The sequence below is a fragment of the Pelmatolapia mariae genome, linkage group LG3_W (assembly GCF_036321145.2).
Source record: "Pelmatolapia mariae isolate MD_Pm_ZW linkage group LG3_W, Pm_UMD_F_2, whole genome shotgun sequence".
Taxonomy (NCBI): Eukaryota; Metazoa; Chordata; class Actinopteri; order Cichliformes; family Cichlidae; genus Pelmatolapia; species Pelmatolapia mariae.
In genome coordinates this window covers 83,905,098-83,931,772 of record NC_086229.1, presented here as the reverse complement: position 1 = coordinate 83,931,772, position 26,675 = coordinate 83,905,098, and the positions used below count along the sequence as shown (strand labels likewise).

At 40.4% G+C, this 26,675-nt stretch overlaps 1 protein-coding gene across 6 annotated transcripts in view; it reads left to right on the top strand.

Annotated features, from left to right (window-relative positions):
- The window catches only part of LOC134624919 (sodium/potassium/calcium exchanger 2-like), a 45,930-nt gene that overhangs the window by 6,586 nt on the left and 12,669 nt on the right, over positions 1-26,675 (top strand). The window contains exons 3-6 of one of the 6 annotated variants that reach the window (XM_063470109.1): positions 13,993-14,031; positions 15,131-15,239; positions 18,104-18,118; positions 23,764-23,814. In XM_063470109.1, the coding sequence (XP_063326179.1) occupies positions 13,993-14,031; positions 15,131-15,239; positions 18,104-18,118; positions 23,764-23,814 (214 nt within the window). Of the gene's footprint in view, positions 1-13,984; positions 14,032-15,130; positions 15,240-18,103; positions 18,119-23,763; positions 23,815-26,675 lie in introns of all 6 variants that reach the window. The other 5 variants (XM_063470108.1, XM_063470110.1, XM_063470111.1 and 2 more) reach the window with 5 other exon arrangements.

Genomic DNA, 26,675 nt, shown 5'->3' with positions numbered 1-26,675 from the left:
TTGGAAAAATAAAGGTGGTCTCTAGAAATAAAGCTCATGAGAGTTGTATAAATTTTGTTTTTGCCTTACAGTCCAGTCATACAAGCCCAGAGACCAGGCAGCGGCCATCTGTCAGAGACTGGTTTTTCAGGGAAAAATGTGTATTCTCTAACCAGTTCCAAATGGAGTTTGACTCGTGACATCCTTTAAATTTATAGAAATTATTTTGAAATACTGATTTCATATGGTCAGTCCTCTCTCTCTCAAAGTATTGCAGAATATGTGTTTGCTTTCAGTATATGTTGCGTGCCACTGTTGTTTTGACATGTGCTGTATGCCTTAAGCTAAACCTCTCAGGATGGTGATGAAAGGTGACTTCAGCATTGCGCATATCTGCGCCCTTAGCTATGATGACTTGTGGGTCAAAGATGGGCCACTTTACTGTAACACTGCTGTTAACTTTCATCTGTTTTCTTATAGTGAATCTACTTAATGTGGTCCTGAATTAAGTGACTTTATGTGACAGAGTCAACTCAAGCCTGTGCACAGTTTGATTGCAAAATGCTGGGTCACTTAGTATGTGCACTGGGGCCAAAGGAGGCCACCCAGTGCTTGATTAATTTTCCACCCCATCTAAATGCTTCTCACCCACACATCCAGTAAATCCTTAATGGGCAGACTGTACAGACACAGTTCGAGGTCGCAATAGAAATAATGGGTCTGTCTTTAGCCTCACAAGCTTGGATCGTCATGCCACTGCAAGATAGATGAGTGCTGCTCTCAGCTTTGGCTATTTTTTACTGCAAAAACAGCAGATACATGTGTAGTAGAGTTGGATTGGCATGCTGATGGTGTCCCACCACAGCAATCATTTGTCCAACCCTTTTCTTTTTCTTTCTCTGTGTGAAAAAACAGCCCAGTAAGCCAAGCCAATCAATGCTGGCATCCTAACCACACTCCACAGTTAATATAAAAAAGTGTCCCCCCCCCCCCTCCCAAATCCAATCTGTAGCACTTGTAATTGATGTAACTATTTAAAAAACCTAATCTGGCTGAACACGGTCCAAAAAGGGTCTTTTGTCATCTGGAGGCCATCATCCTGACTGCCTCGTCTGGATCACCTTGCCTGGCTAACCCAGGCCTATTGCTATCACATTATCCTGTGACCTCTCACATTGTTTCAGCTGATGGACTGAAAGGCTGCTTTTGAAAATATTGGCTCAGGCAGATTCGATTACCCGACACTTTGTGCATGATGGTTTTATGAAAGACGTGGCATTTCTGGATGTGTGTGGTGAAGTCACGTTAAAGAAATTAAATGGTTAATATCGTTGTACAGTGTACTGCATCATGCTATTCCACTAAACACAACAGCAGAGATCGTGAAATGAGAGATAAGTAACAGAAAGCTGTCAACAATCAAGCACAATAAAAAGTGTCACAGCAGAATTGAGATACTTGACCAGACCCTGCAGACTGGAGTCAAAGTCAGAATCTGCATTCGACCGTACTATTAGATTCCTGCTATCATCAGTGTCAGATGAGCCGGTGTGTATCGATGCAGTTGTTGCTACTGCTGAGATGGAAGGTGCGACCTCTGATGCATTACCAAGCTATAAATAGCGTCACTGAGGCGAGATCTTCCATCAGGACGTGCTTCAAAAGATCGGTTACAAAGCATGTTCTGTGCAGAGAGCAGACTGCTTTCCTCCCCGTGGATTTGGACATTTGGGCACCAGTGCTGCACATGCTGATGACGCTCTGCGCCTTCTTTATATTCACACATGAAAACCAGTTGTTGCATGGCTGCTTGCTGTGCTGCTTTTCTTCCCATGCACTGAAATACCACACCGCACTGCGAGAACTCTCATCATCTTTGCCTCGTATTACGCATCCGTGGGATTATCTACCGTCATGACGGGCAGCACACTCATTTTTAGCAAAGTCCAGATGGACACTGCTGAGCATAAATTATAAAATACATCTGTTTCATATTGCTATTTTAGGCTCGAACGGATAATAAAAGTGAGTTGCCAGGCTAATTTCTGGGAAATCCTCTTGAAATGCGCATTTTAATTAGAGCGTGTTTTGTGCAAAAACGCAGGAAACATTAACCCCACTTGCCCGTGTGCAGCAAGATTCTAGAGGATTGGGCCTCTCGTCTCTGTCCTTCAGCTGCACGGTGGTGTACTTCTTTGAAAGTAGTGAGATTTATGGTTATATCCTTTAAAAGCAAAGTTGTAGAAAGGACCTTGCTTTTGAGCAAAATGAAAAAGAGGCGCTGACGGAGTCAATAATCTTTCTGTGTGTTCATTTCAGGCCCAAGGTTAGAGATGCTCACATAATGGTTAGTAGTAGAAAAACCCTACAACTAATACCTGAGCATTGTTTAGCATGATGACTCATCAATCTTTTCATATCTTTTATTTTTTTTAAAGAAAGGTTAGTTTTCTGTGTTTTTACATCCGTTCGTGCCATTTTACAGTAATATGGACACACCTTTGTGAGCACATACAGTATAGAAATAGATGCAGAGAGAGAGAGAGACAAGTGCGCAGCAAGCAACAACAGAGCCAGAGTCCAATAATTTAAAAATAGAAAGCCTGCAACTTTGATCTCACCATGACGATGAGGAGTCCAAGTTTTATCATCCGTTCCAGCTGTGGCTCATTGTCTGAGGAGGGAGGAAGGGCTGAGCGCTACTGTCGAGCCAGTAATTAGTTTTCCTGTTTTGGAGGTTTTACCTTGTTGTTGGGCTGTTAGACAAGTCAATAGAGGTGGGAAGAAAAAAAAGTTTCAAAAGACAGTAATGGAGTGATCAAAACATACAGTGTCAACTTTTACAGGCTTGACTGGAGGGCTATTTAGTTTCTTCTTCCATTGTGTGCAATTACTCTGCAAGCTGTCTTGGCTGTGTCGTACTTCCCTGCTAGAGCTCGGCTTTTGTTCACATTCAATTTAGTTGCATTCAGTGATTATAATTGTACTAGCTGAAGTTTTTATTAACACCACAGGTTCCTATGACTCCTTTTTTATGTCGCTCTGAATAGTCAATTGTGGGTTCCCCCTTCTTTCTTATCAGAGTGGACAGTGGCTCTTTGCTGCCTCCCCAGTGCCGGTAATGATTTGAAGGTGACCTCGTCTCACAGTATTTTGTCTGTGCAGTATTCAAATGCATAAACTGGTGTGCTTAGAGCAATTAAAAAACCCCAAAACAAAACATTGAAGCTTATCATTTTTACCATCCGTGGAGCTGTTATGATTTGGGACGTTTCCAGGATCTTCACAAAGCAAAAAGAAATGCGCACATGGCCCTTGATACCAAAAACTTCCAAGTTAATTTATGCACATAAATCTCCTTTAGGATTACCTTATCTCATCCTGTGATGCGTACATCAATTCAGCTTTAACCTAAAGAGACCACTTATGTAATTAAACTGCAATTTTCTCCCTACACTCCGACGCAGCCAGTTTCATGAGACTCTGTTTGTTCCCATATAGCGCATAAAATTAGTTGATTAATCCATTAGCTGACTCACAGAAAACTAATCTGGCCATTTTGATAATGAGGAGCAGGTGGAGAGTTTGTCTGGAGCACTGAAAATTCACATTTATTAGAACATTGGTGAGTATGCGAGAAATCTGTAAACAATGCAGTGCTCGCTGTAGCCAGTTGCCACTGCACCTGTCACTTTCATTTGTCTCGTTCATCACTCTGACTTCACTCATGCGGTAAAGCCGGAGATCTCAGGTTTTGAATCTCCGCAAGTCAATTTAAAGACTCGTTATGCGTTATGCCTCTGTGCTTTGTGCAGCACCATGGACAGCACCGTCTCTTCTGCATACTCGAATATTAGTGACTGGAGTGATGGACTTTGTCTTTTATTATTTTAGACTCCAAAATCCCTTTTGCTTCGCGTTCTTGTTAAAGTCCACTGGTGTTAGCTTTACCATCAAGAGCAACCCAAGTCCGATCTGCTTAAAGGGTGAGATTACCAGACTCACATGCTTTAAGGGTTTAAGTGAGTAAAAACATCTCCTTTTATTCATTTTTGAAAGAAATACCATAACATTACAGTGTTTTCCCTCACAGATGGCTTTTTGAATAGGTTCCTTTAAAGTTTCAATATTTTACCTCTTTTGAACAAGTTTATATAAAGCTCACACGGCCCCAAAAGGTGTCTTTCAAATTTCAAAGTGCCACCAGAGACTTTTTATTCCACCAAGCTTTTATGCTCCTGGGGTTTTTTCTATTAGCTTTGATCCAGACTGGCTTTTTCAGTGTCTGTAGAGTTAAATCCAGCTGAGCAGATGAACCAGTATAGCTGCTGTTTGGATGTGAAAAAGTGCTTGAGCAAAGATAAATTGTTGCTTTTAGCTAACTTTATGAGTAAATGTACATGAAATGACAGCACAGCTGTTGGCTTTAGCTCAGATTTATCGTGATTTTGTCAGGTGGAATTGCATTTAAAAACAAACCATAATTTTTCGAAGAGCGTTGGCTATGGAAATTGCCTACAACTGCGATTTAAGACTACAAGAAGTTTCATGAGGTGTTAAAGTGCTGCGTTTCATTCACTATTTAGTCTTTGGTTCGTTGTTGGATTGCAGTGGCATAAAGGGGAGGAGGCTTTCCTTTAGTTGTTGGGATGTTGCCATCAAAAAAATGGGTTAAAAGGGACAACTGAATAGTGTTGTGTCTGCTCTTGCAGCTAACAACAGGACATGTTGTAGCTGAGACCTTTTACAGATGGACTTTAAAGGAGAAGCAGCTCTGGCAAACGTTTTCTGACGTAGTGGGCGGTGGAAAATAATGTAAAGTTTCCCCTTTCGATGTGTAATTGGTGGGGGGCGCTAGAGCAATAGAGGTTTTAGACAACCTTATATTTTCTCTTCCTTTTAAATCTCCGAGCTTAAAATAAAAATGCTAAAATGAATTTTCAGAACATGGGACCTTTGATTCAGCGGTGGAGAATTGGCAGAGACACAAAATGTCTGATTGTTGGATGCTGCTTTATTTAATGGCCAACACAGAGGAGTGTAACATGAGGCTGTTTGTCTTTAAAGCTTAATGAGTTTGTATTCTGATGTGACCTAGACAGTCTGAACAGCTCTGGCTCCAGCCTTAAAGCTGTCTTTATTGGAGGCCACTTCTCTGAGCATTTGTTTGTGGACCTTGGGGTAATTTTAGCTCTGGGGGCTAGCAGGTATCGGATCATCACATATGATATAACTATTCTGAGTTCATACTGTAGGGTTTGTGCTCCAAAACTCACCATCACACAATGATGGGGTTCTTTCTGAACCTTGCTGTGGTGACTCAAGGTCATAAAAGTCGAGGGATTTCCACATTTAGTACTGCAGGATTCTGATAGAGGTAAAACAGTTCTTGAAAATGTCATATGAGAGTGCGTGTGTGTGTGTGTGTGTGTGTGTGTGTGTTTTTGTTTTTTTTTCCAAGGGAGAACCTGAAGGTGAACCGTTGAAGCTTGCAAGAAATTCAAAGCCTTTATTGATCAAGGGCTATTTTTAAAGTGGGGTCGATTAAATAATGTAACTGCACTGTAAAAGCATCATGTGAAGGGCATCCAGATGCCTACCTCAGGGGTGTATGAAATGACTGACACACACACCCCAAGCGAGAAGGAAATGGCACATTTGGCGGGAGGTGGCCGAAGACTGGCGAGGCTTACGTACTCGGCTCCTTCCTTACGGGGATTTTTGACCCTCAGCATCAGGAGCGCTAAGCTGCAGCAGCTGAACATTACATCAGCTCTGAGTTGTGGTTCATGTAATACCCGTAATTTGTGAAATCCAGACTGATGATGTCTGCGCCACACACAGCGCTCCTGTATAGATTTCACAGCTGCGCACAGACCTGACATCGCACAGATAACCGCAGAGACAGTTTAAAACTAAATCTAAGAGAGTAAACTCTTAAAATTGAAGTGATTGCAATCAGACAGTCTCTAATGAGCTAATTAGAAAATGCTCTGGGGCTCCGTGAATCCTCTGAAAGGTTCTCCTCCGCTGTTCTCATTTAAGAGGTTTGACACTTGGTATGTCCATCACTCACAGACAGATGGTGCATGTGGCTGCCCTTCAACCCAAGTCCATTTTAACTCAAGCCTTACCAAGGTGACCTGAAGGGGCTCTTATCAGCATATTACCCTGTCTGCACTAAATGTCAGCTGGCAAAATGGACTGACCTGGAGGAAGCTTCCTCCGCATACTTCTGCCTCCACCTCCTCTACAAAGCCTCGTCTGTGTGTGTTTGTGTGTGTGTGCGTGCACTTTGCTTCAGATGGGAGGTAACTGTCTGCTGACAATTGAACAAAACAGATCAATAGTCAAGATTGTTTGGATGAGGTGCAATCAAATAAAAGTTGGAGCCTTAATGGAAAAAGATGACGTGAAATCCTGACAACGATGACTGCAATGCGAATGCAAAATTAAGCACACCTCAGCTAATGATGAAATCTGTTATTAATTTCCAAGTGTCCCATAAGACTAAAACCAACTAAAGAAATTCCATGGATAGGGTACACCAGTCTTTTGCAGGGCTAACACAGAGAGATACAGAGAACCGTTCACACCTACAGCCCATTTAGAATTGGCACTTAACCTCTGGACTGTGGGAGGAAGCTGGAGTACTCTGAGAAAGCCCACGCAGGCACAGGGAGAACATGCAAATTCTACACGGAAAGACTCCCTCCGGCCGGGCTTCTAACCCGGGACCTTCTTGCTGTGAGGTGCCTGCACCACATATTTGTACTGCTAAAAAGAAATGTGTGCCTTCCTCTGTGCATTATAGCAACCATTAAAAAGCATCAATAAGTCCCAGCAATGCATTACTTGGCATGCTCGGCATAAACAGCGTCGCTGTAGTTTATTTTAAGTCAACCCACAAACTCTGTCAGTTTAAGTCAGAGTGCCAAATGTGCAGTAATCCACGTCTTAAAATAGTCTGCAACAAATCCATCTTTATGTCTGTTTGAATAATGTTTGCTAAAAATGACACTGCCCAACTGTTTGAGGAAATGAGACAGTTTAAAAAAAGGACCGTATTTGTGAGTGACTTTTGAAGAGCAGGAATAGATGGACTTGGCATGAAATGCCACAGATGTGCTCAGGAAATTGGAAAGAGCTCAGTTATGGACTCTTTGTTGGTTTTTGACCTTCTAAAGAGGAATTTTTAAAGGAATAATACAAGATTCATCAGAAAAAACAGATGATTATGTGCTGTATTAAATTAAAAACATGTGAGAGGTGTCATTTACATCAGCACAGAAACCTGCTGTTCACACAGCCTGTCCCACAGTGTAAAGGTCTCACTGCTTGAGCAGCGATACAACCTCTGGTCACAAGAAAAGAAAATGTGAATTCCCTGACTGGTTGGGCGGTGGTTCCTTTAGGTTGTTTGTTGTTGCTAAGTGAAACTACTCCACAAAAAACCTCCTTATGGTTATTTAGGTCACTAGCAGATTACTGTGCTTGTCTCCAGTTTGCATGGAGGATGCCAACTTGTCTGCAAACACTTGCTAACTGCTAGTTAAGTAGTAGTGAAAGGCAGTCAAAATATGCATGCAAACGACAAGCACCTGGGGTCTCTTCTCTTTTTAAAAAATGTTTCCCTTAAGAGCAATGGTTGCCAGATGGTTGTAGGCTAGACTCAAGGCCCGTGAGACTGTGGGGCTTACATTGTCACCATGATTATTAAACATCCAAGATGGCAGACAAGTTGATGTCCGGTGGTTAGCGATCATCTGTCTGCAAAGCTTCAATATACCATGCAGATTAGATTTGTTAACTGTCAAAACTAACCCACAATACAGAGCAAGCATGTTTATTTACTCATTCAACTAAAATCTTTGTAATGTTTAAGGTTTTTTCTACTGCTACTTGCTCCTTCCCAAAGTTGGAAGCTTGTTTTTTGTGTATGACAACAGCAGAGCAAGGCATGTTATCTGTATAGCTTAGGTTGCCTGCCTGAACTAGCATTGCAGGCTGCACTCAATGTGTTTTTAGTGATGTGCTCTCAAGCCGCTCAACACGGTTGTTTAGCCACTCGAGAACAACTAAATTTGGACATGTATCCAAGTTTTTTCCTGGTTGTCCCTGTTGTGAACCACAGCTCTCTGGAAAATAAAGTCTTTCGACACCCGAGACTGACTGAAAAAGGATTCAACTTTATTCAAAAGTGGCTGCGACTCATCCAGGAAGTGCAACTTAAAAAAAAAAAAAAAAAAAAAAAATCTGGAACAGAGTGCGTCAGTCTTAAAAACAAAGAACCTGCATCAGTTTTCTTCTCCATCTGCAGATCAAAACCTGCTCTGATCTGATGGGAACGACAAACCGCAGACTTGATCAGTCTTGCAGGAGGTCCACCTCTCGCATTTATTCAGTTAAAAACATTACATCGGACTCTCACAGTGTTTAATCTCGTGAATAAGTCATGTTTTGGACCATTATTATTCCAATATTGTTACACAAAAAAGTGGCTTTAGAACAAGCATATATAATATCAGGAGAATGACAAAAAGTACTTGTGTCTGATCAAACCTAGCTTTGGGTGATTACATTCGCTTGCTGTAATGACACAGCGTTTTTTTCTTTTGTTTTTTTTGTTACTCTGTTTGTCTCCCAAAAGTCTCAGTCTGATTGGTTCATGAGAAGGGGGTGGGGGGGAGGGGGGATAAGAGGAGGCAATTTTGGCTTAGTCCTGGTGAGCATTGCCTTGTGGGAAATCAGTGTCGTGGCAGCTCCTGTAATTAGTTCTGCTTGTTAGAAAAATGAAGGGGTTACTAATTAGCAAGTGGATGGCTTCTTGACTTGTTGTGCATCTTTTCTCTCCATTCCTTGAAGATCATCATTATCGTCTCCCAGCAAAATGGGGGAGAGAGAGAGAAAAGGAGGGAGGGAGGGAGATGCTGCTCAGTCGTGCTGCTCAACAGTTTAGCTCTAACACGATGAGTCTAGATGGACAAATCTCAAAGGGTGTTCTGTCATGCTCTGACAGACAGGCTGCCTTCTAAGTACTTGCAGGCAATCGCCCGGAGCTGTGCAAGATTTCACTTTTTAAGTTCACTCAGCAAGCTGGGCGGTCTAGACAGACTTACATATGCTTTATTTTTAGTATGTCCGTCTCTGCTTTGACTGCTAAACTAAGATTTACTGTAGTATCACTTTTAGCTTGTGACAGCAATCAAAATGTGAAAGGCCTGTTTGGGCCGAGTCCTTAAACCGCACCATGTTTGTGGTGTTAATGCCTTTTGGAAGATTTTTATGTCAGTTATCGATCACACAACAAGACTTATTCAGTCAAGTGTGCTAACAGAGCATTTAAGTCTATTCTCAGGTCATGAGTAAAATTCTAGTATTGTTCCAATTTATTTAATACAATTTTATTTATATAGCTCCAAAAAACAATAAATGTTGCTTCAACACGCTTTCTAGTGAAGACCCTACAATAATATAGAGGAAACCCCAACAATCACATGACCTGCCATGAGCAAGCACTTGGCAATATTAGAAAGGATAAACTCCTTTTTAACAGGAAGAAACCTCTAGTAGACCTATCAGGGTGGGGCAGCCAACTGCTACGACTGATTGGAGGTGAGGGGAGGGAGACAGGACAAAAGACAGGGAGCCAGGGATTAATAATAACCAACGATTCCATGCAGAGCGGTGTGTAAACACATAGTGAGTGAAAAAAGGTAGAGAAGAAACACTGCAGGCCTATTGCAGAGCAACTAAGGGAGGATTCGGGGTGACCTGATCCAGTCCTAACGATATGCTTTGTTAAAAAGGAATGAGAGAGAGGCCTGGGAGCTGAAAGTGCTGCCTCCTATTCTACTTTTAAATATCCAAGAAACCACAAGTAAATGAGCAGTCTGAGAGTGAAGTGCTCTAGAGTGATATGGTACTAGGAGGACTTTAAGATAAGATGGGGCCTGATTATTCAAGACTGTGTGTGTGAGGAGAAGGATTTTAAATTCAGTTCTGGATTTAACAGGATTTATACATCACACTATTTAGCAGGTATCAGTGTATGTGTGATGCTCCCATACAGTCTATAGATAATCCAGCCATCTGTTTTCTTCCGTTTTTCCAGTTCAGGGTCACGGTGGGGTTGGAGCCTATCCCAGCTGCCATAGGGTGAGAGGCGGGGAACACCTGTCACAAGGCTAACACAGACAGACAGACAGCCGTTCACACTCACATTCACACCTACAACCAATTTAGAATCAGCAGTTTACCTAACATGCATGCGTTTGGACGGTGGATAATCCTCAGTTTTAATACTTTGGGTTTTTATGGCAGATTACCTCCTAAACTATTTAATAAAAATATTTAAGGAAAAGTTAGACAGAGTCAGAGATTTTCCAATTTCTAACCGAACTATTTATAGATATGACAGCTATTATTTTCCATAGATCTTGACTCGGGTAATCTTTAACATTTGTATCTTAAACCATGGCTAAAGGAAGAAGTTTTTAAAACTCTCCTAGTTTCTCATGTGAAATTTTGCTAAGACTATAACTGTATTTTAGCCACTAGAATACAATAATATCTGAGGAAATTAAGTGGAGATGATACGGACAGTGGCTCTTAAGAATTCAAAAATTTTATGTCTCTACTGTTATCGCACTTTGTAATATATGTAGAGTGTAATAATGAGGATAGAGATATAAAGAATCATCTACAGCTGTGATGGATTTAATCAAACTCGATCGCTGGCAAACTCGATACTGTATAAAAAGCTATTATTATTCTCCTGTGTAATTTGACTTGGGTGTCAAAGCATAAAGGAAATGCAAATCAAATTCCTCCAGAAATAGACCACTTTTGTGCTCTCTGATTGCATATGAGAAAACCTATAATCCACCACTAATATTGGAAATTCAGGAGTTCCAGCTCTGCCTGCAACATCTGCTCAGATTCCTCTGAAAGTCCCTTCTTCACGGTTAAAAGTGGAGGTATTTTTTGCAGGATGTCACGCCCTTCATCGATAATTCTGCACAAAGCAGTGTTACATGCATACGGCGGCAGAGGGACATTTATCTCCCTTTGCTGATCCGCTTCCAAGAATGATCCTGATGTGACATTACGTAAGAGCTGGAAAGCAGAGCCGGGGGTATTAGGGAACACAAAAACTCCAGAGAACATACTAATCTCCCTATGTGATTATTAGTCATAATATTTAACGCTGGCTTAATGAGCGACCCATGGCATAATCTCTATCTGGCACATTCACCTGCTCTCTCCTAACCCTCCTAACTTGAATTTGAGGGAGTTAAATAGAATAATTATGCTAGACGGTGCAGTGAATTACCCTGAAGATGGGGCGGAGGGGGTTACAGTCGAATAGCTTTGTGGAAAATCTCAGGATTAGCTCAACTTCTGCTTAATTTTTGGGGCGAAATGTTTAATTTCAGCTCTATCGTTTCTGCAATTGTTCAGTTGCCGCACAGCAGCAAAACTAATATATGGTAAATTATGAATCGTTAAACAGAAACAGCGGGATACAGTGGGACGTGGTGGGTAATGACGTTCACAGGGACTGCAGTGGGGGTTTTTCTTATAAATAGAGCATGCTAACAAGTCCAGCGTTTTTTCAATGTTCAATTTAATTAATTTAAAAGTTTCTGTATTATTATCAAAAACCAAAGCGACACAATTTTTTTTTTTTCATAAAAACAAGAAATCTGTTAACATCCCACCCCTGCTTCGTGTACAGTTAACAGATTTTTAAAAAAAGTTTAATTCAATGCAGCGTCATTTAGAAAATTAATCAGCGTGTTGACAAGTTTGCAGGCCCTGTCTCGAAATTTGTGCGTTTACCCCGCATTTTTTTTTAAAAACTCACAAGATCAAACCGAACCGGCGTCTGAATTTCATTGTACATCTTGCACCTTATCAATGCACACCAGTGCCGCCTCTTTCTACACACTGCTGTTTGAAACCGTGTAGGCAGCGAAACAAAGCCTCGGTGTTCTAAGATCTGAACAAAAGCTTTGTGTTTGTTCTCTTGCAGTTAGAAACAGAGGCCTTAAGCGACTGTTATTTCGCACACATTTTTGGAGATGAAGTGAGCACAGTTCTGTCAGGCAGTTGGTGAAAGGCTTTTGTTTCAAAAATAAACTGTGTTACAGTACTCTGCTGTACATGCCAAAAAGGCCTGCTGAGAACGATGGCAGGAAAATCGAGCGATTGTTAAAAAGGCTCGAGTCTCTTTGGCACGATCTGGCACTTTCTTCCCGGCAAAGTTTTTCACATTAATACTGGCAGAACACACTTATTTGCTTACTTGGTGAGAGTTAGATGAGCTGATCAGTAAGACTCTCTTAAGAGTCTCAGAAGTTATAAATACGAAGCAGCAGCAGCTCGTTTGCCCAAGTTCTCACATTAAAACAGCTGCCACAAAGATTGTATAAAGAAAGATGCCACATGTTAATAAGATGCTAGTAGGTCCTTTTAAATTACAGGACAGCTTGCTATTTCCGTCTAATCCTCAGTAAAGGGCTCAAGGAACTTTAAAGGTAGCTTGCATAACAACTGGAAAACTCTGAAACTGGTACATTATTTGGAAACCATCATCATCTCTGTTTTCCAGTCTACAGGCAATAGATAACCAGGTTTAACTTCATCTTTACCTTTACCTATACAAGTAAACACATATGTCTCAACATTTTAATAGTTTTTTATGGCTATAGTCTAAGTATGTGCAGGCAATATATGTCTTAGTTTTAATTTTGATGTCTTATTTCTGAACAATCATGGCGACGAAATAACTGAGGCAAAGTTATTACTGTGTTACATTTTATTTTTTGCCATAAATCAAGTACACCCCTTTTTCAAACTCGCGCACTGTTAGGTTTGAGCTAACTAATAGAGCCTTTGGTAAATAATGGCTAAAGTAAAAGATTTTTGTAAGGCAACCTGTGGGGTTTTTTTTCTTTTGCCATGAGTGAGTGAGTGTGTGTGTCTAGGTCCGCCACACCGTATATAAGAGGTCTGTCTGCACCAAAAATACCTCTCGTCTGGACCACAGAATGTATATAAAAGATGGGCATAGCTTCTGGGTGAGAAGCCAATGCAGAAATGCCATAAATTGACATTTTTTCTAATGTTTGAGTACAAAAGAGGTCTGGTTGTGTAGAAGTCTATACGTTCCTCATTTCATTTGACTGTGGCGACAGTAAAAACGGTCCTGATGAGTTTACAGCCTAGATTGCTAATTTTGTAGTATCGTAAAAAAACCAAATAGTCATAAAGGAGGGTGACGCACGCGTTCCACAAATCGCTAACCTACGATTTGGCTCTTCAGTCAGATCTGCTCCTTGTTTGACAAAACACAACGACGCGTACAGCAAAAACAGTCAGCCTGTGGCTTCACAACAGGCCTGCGGATGACGTCATGGTTGCTATGTCCATCTTTTATCTACTTTAGTGCTGATTGGGCAGCCCTGTGTACTCCACCACCTCCATCTTTGTTGTTGTTTTTTTTTAACATTTATTTTTTTAAGACATTGCTTTTAAAGTTCAATACATGCAAGTAACCGCATTTAATAATCACAATCTCAGTATTAAACAACCATTTTGCCATAGCAAGCCGCCTTAACTCTTCCCCTATACTTTCACACAGCAACAAGAGGCACCTTAAATTCTGATGCGAGTTGACATCCTTGACTTAAATGACTCAAATCGAAATGACATATTTGAATGTATTTCAAGGAAATTCAAGTCGACACGTTCTAATCCTGCTCAGCTTGTGACTGACACAGTAGGCAGGCACAGCAGTGGGGAGGAATCTGTCCCTCAAGTCTTGTCCACTTGCATCACAGTCAGTCGTCACCGTCACTGTTACTGTGCCGTAATGTCTTTCTCTACTGTCTCTTCGTCTTGTCTGTGTGGTTGTGTGAGGCTTGCTTCACATCTGTGTCTTGTTTTCTCTTTCTCTTCCTCTTCCCCCCTTTTATACTTCCTCTTCTCTTTGTGTTGGATGAGAAGGCAAGTCCTGGGGCGCCAGAGGATGACGGCAAGTTGTCGGTAGGTCCTGTCTGATTGACACTCCCCCGTCTTCTTCTGTGTTTGTCCCTGTTTCTGTGTAGATGTATTAGAGCAACTTCTGTTTCTCCCGCCATACTGTGAAGAAGACATGTACACTGTTATCTCTAACCCTCAGCCTCCCTCTGTGCCGAGAGTAGCTCCGTCTGTTTCCCAAAGCACTTCCTTCGCAACAGTTGCATTTGTGCGCAGCATGTAAAAGGCAATCGAGGAGGAAGCCTGGATTCTGAAAAACCACATTTAATGATCACGCAGTTCCAGCAGGTACAAGAGCTTCCATCCCGAATGCAGAGAAAGCAGATAAAAGAGCAGACGGACATTCTCCGGCGTCGTACTGAGAATCTACAACTTTCTAACCCTCACACGAGTCGTGCCGTTCCGCTTGTCTCTCTTGCCTCCCGCTCACACCCATGGGAGGCTGTGAATTAGCACCTGACACCTCCTTTGCCTACGCATCACCTCTGATGAGCCAAAGGTGGACACATTCGCAGCAAGCAGCTGTCACCTGCAACGGTGCCTAATTTCCCACAATTCTCAAGTTCCACCTCGGCTGCTGGAGCGACCTTGGCGAGGGTTGTTTTTTTGATTTTTTTTCTTCCGCAAAAGGAACTAAAAAAATGCCACACTAAGTGTAAATGCCTGTGACAAGCCCACGAAGCTTATATTTTTAAGAAGCTGTAGTACTTTATGACTTTTTTTTAAACTCGGTTGCAGGTTCTGCTTAGGGTTTTTTATGTAAAAGAGGATTAGGGAATCATATTCCAACTGGAAGCGTAATTGAAGGTGGTAGCACATCATATGCTCATGGACAAACATTGCAGTGACAGGAATCCTTCTTTCTGTGATTAAAATGCTGTGAATTTCACAACAGTCAAAGCACCAAGTCCCTAGAATGATCTTCCCTCTAATGTAAAAATGAAAAAGCCTACAAAACAGCGTGGTTTCCCACATTTAGCTCAATACTCTTGGATTAGAAATGGCTTTAGAGGAGTGCTCGCATTAAGGACATTTACTGGATACTGAAAGATTCCCATCCCCAGCAGTAGCAGAATATTTGACTGACGCTTTTCTCCCCTCACAGGCGCGGCCTCGCCTTCAAAGGGGAGGTAGTTCTGCCTCGCTGCACAACAGCTTGATGCGGAACAGCATTTTCCAGCTGATGATCCACACGTTGGACCCTTTAAGTGAAGGTAAACTGCACACAAAAGCAAGTTTTTAACACAAAAGACATACAGCACAGATATTCTTTTTTTTTTAACTGTCCAACATTATGTATTTCCAGAGTGACCGAGCCTGGATCTTGTCTTCATTCTCGTCTTTAACTCTTAAAATTGTATTTTGAGACGTGTCAGAAGTGGATTAACTAAAAACATGTAATTCCTTCCACAGGAAGAGTGCTGTTGAGCTCACATTTTCTTAACCAATGAATAACATAACAGAGTGTTATGATGAAAATGTTGGCTTTTATCTATTCACAAGCTCCCCACGTACTTCTTTAAACACAGACGCTCCACTGTTAACATTGAAAAGTACTTGTACAGTCCCTGTGTTGTTTGTACATTTTTTTTTTTTTTTAAAAACGGTCCATGTAAGACAAAGTGCACTCGGGGCTGAGGTGAAACACCGTTCTCCTTTAATCCAAGTCCATTAGCTTAGCTAAGAAAAACGTTTAAAAAAGGCGTCAGCGTCAGTGCTCGGCACAGGGGATGAATATGTTAATATGCTGGGTGAGGCGGTGTCATTCTCAACCCATCCTGAACTTGATGAAGGAAAAATGAAAAATGTTTATGAAAAGCAAACAGGGAGCAGGGGTTTGAGGAGGCTGACAAATCCTAATCCTTAAAAATGAATATTAATGTTAAATGCTGAATCCATCTTACTAGCCAATGTCAGTTTTCCTCATCTTTTTCTTCCACCTTTTTGGTTTTCATGAAAGTTTACATTCAGTTTGGTTTGTTTGGCTGAAAAAAAGCATCACTGTCAATACACAGCAAAATATCGCATAGGTCCTAGAGCAATGTGTGTTAGCACAAAACCAGAATAAATATTTTCCTTCTGGATTGATAGGACTGCATTAGCAATTGGCTGCTCTGTAGTCCAGAGGCATTTCAGCTTTCTCTGAAATGACTTTACTTTGCTTGAAAGCCAAGCTTGGAATGAGTCAGCTCAGGAAAGATTAATAAGCCTTAAAGTGCCCATTAACATGCATCAAATCGCTGTCGTACACTGAATCCAAGGCGTCCTGTCTCTGAGTGTATTCATCATCCCATCGTAGTGATTAATGGTAAATCACAGCCTGAGTGCAAGTCTGTAAGACCACTGTTGTGTATGCATGCATGTATATATGTACAAGTTACACATAATCCACCCAGTTGGGTCCTCTTAGTGTCTTTTCCAAGGCATCTGATAATAGTATTCACTAAGTTAAGCTAAGTTATGCGTGCAAGATATGAGCTCAATTCTTTGTTTTCTCCTTGTTTTAACTGATTATTTATTTGTGTCCAAAATAAGTTCCTATTTGCCAAAAAAAAAGGTTTTAAAATGGTCAAACCTACTTTAGTGTGAAAGCAGCCGAGATGGCAGGACATACCAAATTTGATTGATGAGGTCTTCTGGCAAATTAACGGCTGGAAATTAATTCGCTGAAACAACAGCTACAGTGTGACATGACACAATCAATGAATTCATTATTGTCAAGAACAAAAGCAACACGTTGGGCTTCCGATGATTTGCATGTATTATTTTGAAATTTCCATGTAGCACATCGGAAAGTTTTCCTCGTACTCCAATGGACATGTACCCGTGATAAGTACAGACTTAAGTACATCTGAAAAAGCACTTATCAGAGGCCTCATTTCCTTGAACGCTTAACAACTTCATTGGCTGCAGGACTGCGAAGGCCCAATCAAGACAGACCCTATTGGGAGATGAGCAAATGTGTTCTATAAACATTTACTGGCATCATTAATGCAAAGGAGCGTTTACTGGGTGAGCTTACGGCATAGAGAAAGACGAACAGGTGCATCCATTTTAGTTGGAGGCTTGTGCTGTGTGTCCTTGTGTGCTCTTAGGCATTAAGTGTAGCTCAGCAGGGACGTGGGGAGCTGGCAGAGCTCCTTCCATACATTTTTCATTCGCATTTCTCAAAATAAGTTGTTCAGGCTTCAGTGCTGAAAGGCTCTTGTGCTAGTACTGAGAGCTGGTTAGCTTTTGGTTATTAGAGTTTTAGTGATTTAGAGTTTGTTAGATGTGTGTGTCCGTGTGTGTGTGTGTGTGTGTGGTCCTTGTATTGCAAACATTGTGGGGACTGAAGTGTTTTTACACATTATGGGGACAAAAAGCAAATAACAGCAACAATATGATATAAATCATATTTTCAAGGGAAGACAAGTTAGGATTAGGTTAGAGCTTCCTTTCTTCTGCTCTGTTTTGTCTGTAGTGACCACAAAAATTTAAATGGCCTGCAGTAGTTTGAATATAATCTATCTGTGTTGTTTCTTCAGCGTATGCTATCATGGCAAAGTGCATTTTATATCTAAACATGTAAAACCTAAGATTTTAAATCTATGTGTGGTAATGTATATGTTTCTGTCATATCATGGGGATATGATTATTTACTTTGTTGCCCAGAGTTAGATGAGAATAACTGCACTCATATTTATTTGTTATTAACAGGACACAGCTACACATAGGATAACAGTAACAGTGTTTTTTTTTTTAGCTATGCTACATGAGCTAAATGCTACATGCTACGTGCTACATGAGCTAAGCTAGCATCTCCTTCCTTCTGTCCCTTTTTAATGCTTAGCCTAAAAACAGAGGAGTAGTACCTACCTTCTCATCTAACTCTCTGCAAAGACATCCAAAATAAGTTTTCTTGAGTTAATTTAATACCATGAATGAAGAGCTAATGACATTTAATTTAACACAACCCTTTCTCATCTTGGAAATACCTATTAATGATTAAATGTTCGCTATTGGACTAAATATCACCTGGATTTATCTTGTCTCTGTTTCTGTCTTCTTATTTCTCTTTCGTTTACTGTCCCTTCAGAATTTGCTGACTCTGGTGAGTTACTCCTCTAATTTCTGTATCTCCCCCTACTCCAAAAAAATATGTTTGTTCTCATTCCAACAGCCTGGAGGCAACTCTTGTGCCCAGTGTGTCCCTTATGTATACATTTCCTAAGCGCCGATGTGCTGTATGTCAATTCTGTACCGTACCATCCCTGCAGACTCTCTTCTTCAGATATCTCATTCTCTCCTGTGGATGCTTTTTCCCTGGAAACCCTCTGTTACCATTTCTACATTGTTTTCCCCATCGTCCCTAATCCTCTCTCTCCTCTTATGAACTCCTTTGTGATTTTTAGCTTTATAAGTGCTGTTCTTTGTGAGACACGTTGAGGCCCAAAATAAGTGTTTTGGGGTTTCCTGTCAACATTGTATGTCACTCTAGGTCTGTGAGGCTAAGCAGATATTTAGGCAGAAAGAATTTGCTGTGGGAAAGAGACTAAATGTGTCAGCCTTTTGCTTAGGTCATGAAACGGCCTATCTGGAAGATGGTGAAATGTTGTCAGCTGATTTCTCAGCCCTTTTTACATCCCCGTGGTCAGAATTCTGGTTGAGCTAGATGGAGCAATTAACCAGTGAACTGAAAGTGTTTCCTTGTACAACCTTTTACAATTAGCTGTGGACGAAAAACTATCGGCATTTAAATTTAGCTTAAAAAAACAGCAGCTTTCTTGATGTTGTTGAGGTGAATCTCCTACAGTTTAATAATAGACCTTAGAACGTGCATGTTTTTCATTGCAGGGAACATTGTATTAGTCTGGTACACTTAGTTCTGGGCACAAGGACCAGCATCTTTTTTTTCCCATCAGTGTGGAGCTACAAACAATATCACTTAGGAGTGGCATCAAATATTGAACTACTCAGAGAGAATGGGCGGGAGAAGGGAAGAGTGGCTCTAACTCTACTGTCTGAACCCTCAACAGACTGCTGAAACAAGTTTCCCAAAACAGTACTCAGAATTCAGGCTGCGTGCTTCAGTAAAATGTATCACTCTGAGATCTGAACTGTGGTACTGAGTCTGTGCTTTTCCATAGCTGCAGTTGACCTCAGTAATCTTGTTTCCTGAGGTAGATGGGAAGTTTTGCATAGGCTGAGCAAATAACAGACAAACTCACTAAATTTGGGTCAACTAAAAAACAATAATTTCAGCAGATAGCCTGTTTTTTCAGTAAACTAGTGAGACCAAAGGGGTTGTTTTCTTTAAAGTTTTAGATGTTGGTATAGAAGAAAATTAGCAAAGGGCAGCAAATTAGGTCCACATGTGTGTTTGTACCGAACTACAGAAAACACCCCTTAAATTACACGAGGGTCTGAATTTTCAGTGCAGTTATTATTAAAACAGCCATTTAGCATGAGGGTTAATCCATTCTTCCAGCAAGCATTTCCAGTTTTCCCCACATAGCTGCCTTGCCCGCCAGCAGTACTGTCTGTGCCGTGACCCAGAGCTCCATCGATTACATGGTTCAATAATGCACTCACTGTCACTGACCTACCACCCCTTGGGCAACGGAAATATATTTTCCACGTATGCAGATATAGTCTATTGACATTTTGGATTAGATATTTTTTTTGTATCAACTTAACAATGTTCATAAAACATACATAGCAAAGGAAAATAAGCTGAAATATAAGATGACATGTTAGCATATTTACTGTAGAATAGAATCAGAAGAGATATTGTTTCATATCCTGCAGGAATGTGAAACTCATTTTACATTGTGGGCCACATACAGCCCACTTAGACCTGACGCCGGCTAGACGAGTGAAACCCCCTTTCTGTCAGTGTAAAGAAGTTTAACTACACATTGAATCCCTGAGATGGCGTCAGGTAAAAAACAGAAGTGCAATTTCAACGGCACATCTCACTTTTTCTACATAATAGAGAAATGCTGCTGGAGTAAATGGAGGAAATAAATGTATAAAATTACACAAAAAATTCTCTTAGCTAAGTTTTTGTTAATTATCAGAAAATGTCCTGTTATTTTTTGGTTTGTTTATTTATTTTTTATTGTGGACCCACTGTAAAAATGATATATTTCTATAGTTGTAGTGAAAAATGTTTCCTGTCATTTGAATGTTTAGCTATTACTCAGGTACTTTGGTATTGTATGAAAAGCTATGGGAGGAAAATCTGTTCTCTTCTTCATATTTTCCAGTAGGCCAGTTTGGAGTCTTTGGCGGGCCGATTATGGCCGCCAAGCCTTATGTTTGACAGCCCTGATAGATAGTTTGACTTGATTTCTTGCTGGTGCCGTAGGAGCCATAGACATAAAGTTAATGTAATTTAGCTTAGCATAAAAACTGTAACCAAGTAGTTACCGGCCTCTGTTCAAACGCAATCAAATACTATGCATATGTCACACCCCCTCCCATGCCCTCTGATCCACCCTGCACTGGGTGGGTGAAAGAATCAATGCTAAAAGCCTTTTTGCTTTTGCACAGGCTGTGAATTTCCCTGACACTCCAACCCCCAGCAGACAGAGCGGACTTGCGCACACACTCTCACGCATGGCTCACCAGAGGTTTAGAGGTCACACCACAAGGACAAGAGGTCCCTTGGTAAACAACAACAACAAGCCTCGCTCTCTCTATGGAGTTACAGCGGGTGGACCGTGCAGGCAGTGATTGTGTCTGGGGATAATTGCCCTCAGGGCAGCTTTGTAGAGACTGGACGTAGAGTGGTAGTGCACTTCAAACCAAAAATAATATGATGATATGGGATTGAGACGCTTGTCAAGTAGCGCCGCATATGAGCAAGACATTTTGCAATGAAATGTGATTTCATCTCATTAGATTGTGTTTTCATGGCTGCCAAGTCTCACATTTGGCATGAGATTTTCACCATAATCCTCTCACACGCTAGCAGAGTGGTCGCCCACTGTCGGATATTAGTGTGAACGATGTAGGCATGTGGGTGGGAACATATAAAGTGCTTATTGTACTGATGCCTACTACATGGCAAAAACTACAAATCAATACTTGCAAAGTTAGGGTTAACCAAAAGGTTTATATTAACTTATTTAGGAAGGTCAAAAATATCAACTTAGTACTGTCAGCTGAATCAGATAAAGAGGTCAGATAAAGGTCAGACAAAAACACTGCAGCACAATAATTGAGGCATAAAAGGACAAAGTGATTTAAAACATTTAAATTATTTGTAAATGACATGTGGTTTAATGGTAGTGTTTCAAATGAAGTTTTTCGTCTTGTTCCAAGCCCATTGTTTGTACTGTATAAAAAATAGTGTTCGAAACAGCTTCTTGGTTCTTCGTCAACGAGATTAGCCGCCGTGATGATTCAGTCTAATGGCTGTTTGAAACAGGAGAGTGGATTTTACATCAGCAAACAGAAAGACTTCCAAGAATAGCTTTAATAAAAAGGTACATGTTATTCTACTTTGTTGCCAGTGTTTGGTTAAACTTGCTATAGTTAGTAGAACATGCCATGTTCTCTTTAGTTGAAAATAGTTGCTCACACTTGCTGACTTCTTTTCGAGGTAGTTTTTTGTGATGGTTCAATATTCAGGCTGTTTCATGTGCTTCCCAGTCTTTATGTAATCCCAGACTGGCTCCACGATGTGAATATCAGACCTTGTGGTGGCCATGTGCTGCAGGACTCTTTATTTTTGTTGGTGCTGAGCATAGTTTTTTGCAACTGCATGTTTGGGGGTAATATCAGTATAGTACATAGAATGAATTTGGAACCAGACCAATATGTTTTGCATGGTGGATAAAAATGTAAAGATCTAGAATATTTCTTCTTATGAGCAATCAAAAGCAAATACTGTGAATGGCTTTATTTAACATTTTACACCCCTGACATATAGGTTAAAACACCAGTTGATATACATGGGTAGAACAAACAAGGAAGGGGAATTTAAAAGTCTGGTTGTGAGATTTCATGAAGATGTAAAAGTATATAGGAAGATCAGTGCATTGCTAAAAATAAGTAGAAGCGCAGCAGCAGTAATCAAGGGATATAGAGGGAGCCTTAGTACCACCAATCAGATTCTCAATGGCTTTCTTTCTAAAAAAAAAACACTCCAAGGACAGTACAGCACTTGAACAGTCTAGCTCTGAAGATCAAGGCAATTGCTTCATATCTGGCAAAGGAATTCTGAGTTTGCTGGAAATCAGAGTTTCTGTGAAAGCTTACACAATCAGAAGGCCACTGCTGATTAACAATACTTAGTTTTTTGGCAGAAAACTATGAGATCGAACTTTGATAAATATCCTTAAAAGAAGAAGCCTGTTGAATATCGGGAAGACATGCTTCGGTAAGATGAAAGCAAGATAAACGAGTTCAGCTTAGATGGACTTCGGCACGCTTGGGGTGCCAGGACCGCTAACGGTGAATGCATGCCCCCAGTAGTGAAGCATGGAGGTGAGCGTGTGATGATACTTGGCTGCATGAGTGCAAAAAGTGATAAGGAATGACATTTATCAATGCCACCATGAATGTCTGTGGATATGCCAGATTACCTCATAGGATGACTCTCATATTCTTGAAGCCAGGCAGAAGAGGAACACAATCCAAAGCATGCTGCCAAAATCAAAAGTTTCTAAAGAAGAGCAGAGACTAAGGACAAATTGGTCTTGCTTGGTGTTAATTGGTTGGTGTTACTTTTTCTGAATTTGCATGTGGCGCAGAAAGACAAACCCCCATGCAGAGAGAGCTTCTGGAAAATAATGGCTCATGAATTAAAAAAATATGAATCTTAAAGTCAGTCAGGATAAGCTTCAGTGGCCCCGTGTCCCTGAATTGGACAAGCAGTTAAGAAAGTGGCTAAATGGATGGATGGATTCCATAAATCTCAGTAATGTGTGCTGACTTCTGGACCTGTATTGTTAATTCTGGTCAGAAGTGAATATATTTATAAGTGATTCTTTTTTCTGTGTGTAGTTAAGTTAGTTTATCTAGTTAATGTAACATAAACTTACTATTCTATTTAAAGCGAATCATCGCTTCATTGGCCATTTATTGTTGAAACAGCGTGGGAGGCAGAAGTCTGCGGTCCGGTGTCCTCTGCTCAGCTGCTTCACGTTCAGCTGTTGCTGCAGGTTTGAATTCCCAGCTAATTCATCATGCCGATGTGCTGACTGTCTATTTACTGTAGCATGGAAGAACTGCAGCAGTAAGGGAATCAAATTAATTGTTCGGGTTTCATTGTGGGAATAAAATGCCGAATCATCAAGCCCCTGAAAAAGCTTGTGCGCAGAGGAGAGGAGGACTCATCATTTTGTTGCATGTTGACCCAGTATATTCTCTTCTGACTGTCCTCTTCTGTTTGTTTTCAATATATCTTTTTATGAACCTCTGATCATTTTTTTTAATGGTGGTCTACTGATTGCCCCTTCCCCCTCCCTTTACCGTTGGCAGGCTCTTTATCAGACTGAGTTACTGAAAGACTCTTGATGTTTTGTATTTGCAGTTGAGTCCTTGCTTTGTCTTTGCACTTATTCAGTGATGACTTGGGGAGATTTTGTCTCTCTGTATGTGACTTCTTGTGCTTCTTGTGTGACTCTCTGTACAGAATGTGATGTACGTAGAACCAGCAGATCTGTCTTGTTCTGTCATGTTCACTCTTTTCCTTTTCTCTGTGTGTTTGTTGCCTTACCCTTGTCTTTTGCTGTGATGTTGTAGAGCTTGGGACTTATGGGAAACTAAAATATTATCACTCAATGACTGAGGAAGGTAAGCCTGAAAGTTTTCATTACTTGATTCTTTGAGACAGCTTCTGTCATCCCTCTTGTTTTTATATCATCTTCATCACAAAGCAACACATCCGGCCCCATTTTTTTTTTGCCTGTGATACACAGTTTGCATAATTTTGCTTTAAGTTGATAATCTCGCTGAGATTTCACTGGCATAAGTGCAAATCATAGTAGCCATGCCATTTTTTTATTGTACTTTTTGTTCCCATTTTTGGTTTTTGGCATATTTTTATATTTTTTCCCCTACGAATATGTACATACATATTGTGTGTTACTGTGTGTAGTGTTATTATGACATTTTATTTATTAGGTATTTTCCGAAAATTTCTAAATTTGCTTCTTTTGTTTGACGTTGTGTAAATTAAGACATGCATAATGCAGGCTGGTTTAACTACTACACACACACATACACAGCCAATATTGCATTCAGAAAACACACAAGGTCTTTTTAACATTTTCTCCTCTTTGCTTGTTTTTCCCTGTTACCCATCTGCGTCTCTGAGCAATACAGCACATCATCCATTCCCCAGCACTTACTTCGAGGTTACACTTGAACCAGAAGCAACGTTTCTGAATTTGGTAAACTGGAGTGACTAATCCACCCAGTGGTTGTGTAACAGGCAGAAATGACAACGTTTCTTAACCCACACTTCACAAACTGGTCTTTTTTTTTAAGCAGTGTTAAATATTTTTTAAGTTAAAGAATTTAACTAAACATTAACTTTGTGGGTTTTTTTTTTTGGTTTTTTTTTTTAATTCCTTTAAAATAGCAATACATACATACATTTCCTATACATAGCAATCACATATTTATAATTTGGGTGGAGTGTTATTTTTGATATTTGTGCTTTTATGCTAAAAGTGACAGAAAAACACATTTTTAAAATTTGCATAAAAAAATCAAAAAATGTAACCATATTAAGTAAAAGCTCTGTTTCCAAATAACAATAAATAAGGTGAAAATGGCAAAAAATTGTCATAAACTGCATTTGGTAGCTTTACTTTTAAAAGCAATTTATTAGTTTTGAATATCACTGTCATTAAAGGGTAATGTGTTGCGTTACAATGTTAGCTGCTGAGGAAATTAATGTGTTATAGTATTTTTATCTTGCCAGATTTAACTTTATAGTAATCTCGAGTAAGCTGGTTATGTTGTCCAGTTTAACCTCTGAGTATGCTAACTTTACCTCATGGTGAGTTCATGGTGACAACAAGCTTGTTAATTTTCCTCATCACAGCTTTCCCCCGAACTAAAATCTTTGCGCTTCAGAGCTGTAGCACTTGCATATTCCTCCTCCTCAACATCACCTCGCCACCTTTGTAACTAGTTGAGCTTAGACCTCAATCACTCAGGCCTAGAGACCTTTCAACAACCTTGTGGCATCCACTAGTTGCAAGGGAAAATTATGTATTTCCTATGAAATCGATTCACAAAACCACATTGGAGCAGGTCTAGAGATCTTAAGTGAAACTCTGGTAACCACCAGTCACTAGAAAAAAGTGTGTATTCCACAACCAGCTGGTGAGTGGTTGCTGGAAGTCGATGGTGTGAAACTGATTGCAAAGAGATTTGCTATGCTACACCAAAAACGTCTTTGTGATTGCTTTGGTTGCTAGTAGGTTTCCAGGGTGAGAAGAAGTTTCCATGGAAGATGCCAAACTGCCTGCAGATACTTGCAAACTACTTGCTAAGCTGTAGTGAAACTGAAAAATGTGATGCAAAGTCACCTTTTGAAATTGTTGGTGGTTGACGTTTTAAGGCAAAGCTTTTACTTTGAAGGTGAATGTTTTTCATTTTTCGTTTATTTGCAGCTTTGAGAGTAAATGTCAAGTTTTTGCAGACAAGTCAACGTCTTCCACACAAACTGTGAGGGACTGCGCCAGTCTGATTCTGACCAAGCCAATCATGAGAAGGTTTTTTTGTTTTCAGCTCCCTGTTTTTGAGTGGCGAAAGCCACCAGCCTCCAACAACCGCTTACCAGCAACTTGGGGAATACACATTTGCTGAAGTGACCAGAGGTTGCCACGGGGTCACTGACTGGTCTCTACGCCTGTGTGACTGAGGCGTGGAGGTGCTTTTTCAATATCTGAAAATTATAACCATGACACTAATTAAAACACATCTTCCCACAAGATAAATCCTGCCACCTTTGCCATATCACTAACTGAGCTTAACATGCACACTGACACAGCCTGAGGATTGAAAGCCTTCTACTAGTACATGCAACATACTTCAAGGAGTGGAAAGGCAAAAGAAATGGTGTGATGTCATCAGACAACAAAAGACACAACAGTATATGGTAACCGATTGCTCATTCGAATAATTAACCAATTATCTGATGCACTTAATTGCTTTCATTTGCACATTTGTTAAAACAAAAAAATAAATAATCAGAACACCTAAAGAAGTTTCTTTATAATTTGTTACAATACCAGTCATAACTGAGAGAAATAAATAGCTAGATTCCTGCTAAAGTTAACTTGCTGAGGTGATCTCAGATTCTGTGGATTATGTATCTAAAATTGTAAACTTCCTTCTTCTTGCAGCTTCTGTAGTAACGGCTCTTTGCTTTCACAGGTCTTTATCAAAGTATGTTCAAAGTTAGATCTGAAACATGACGCCAGTGGGTTTTTTTTTTTTTAGCATTTCTTTTGCATACCTACAGCAGAAAGCCCAACCCTGTCATTTTTATGCTCAAGTAACCAGATGATGATCTCACACTCACCTATCCATAAATAAACACCCACTTATCCATGAATAAACACGCACAAACACACACTCGCTAAGACAACTAACTGACAATGACCGCCTAAGGTGAGTGTTGTCAAGACAGTGGAATG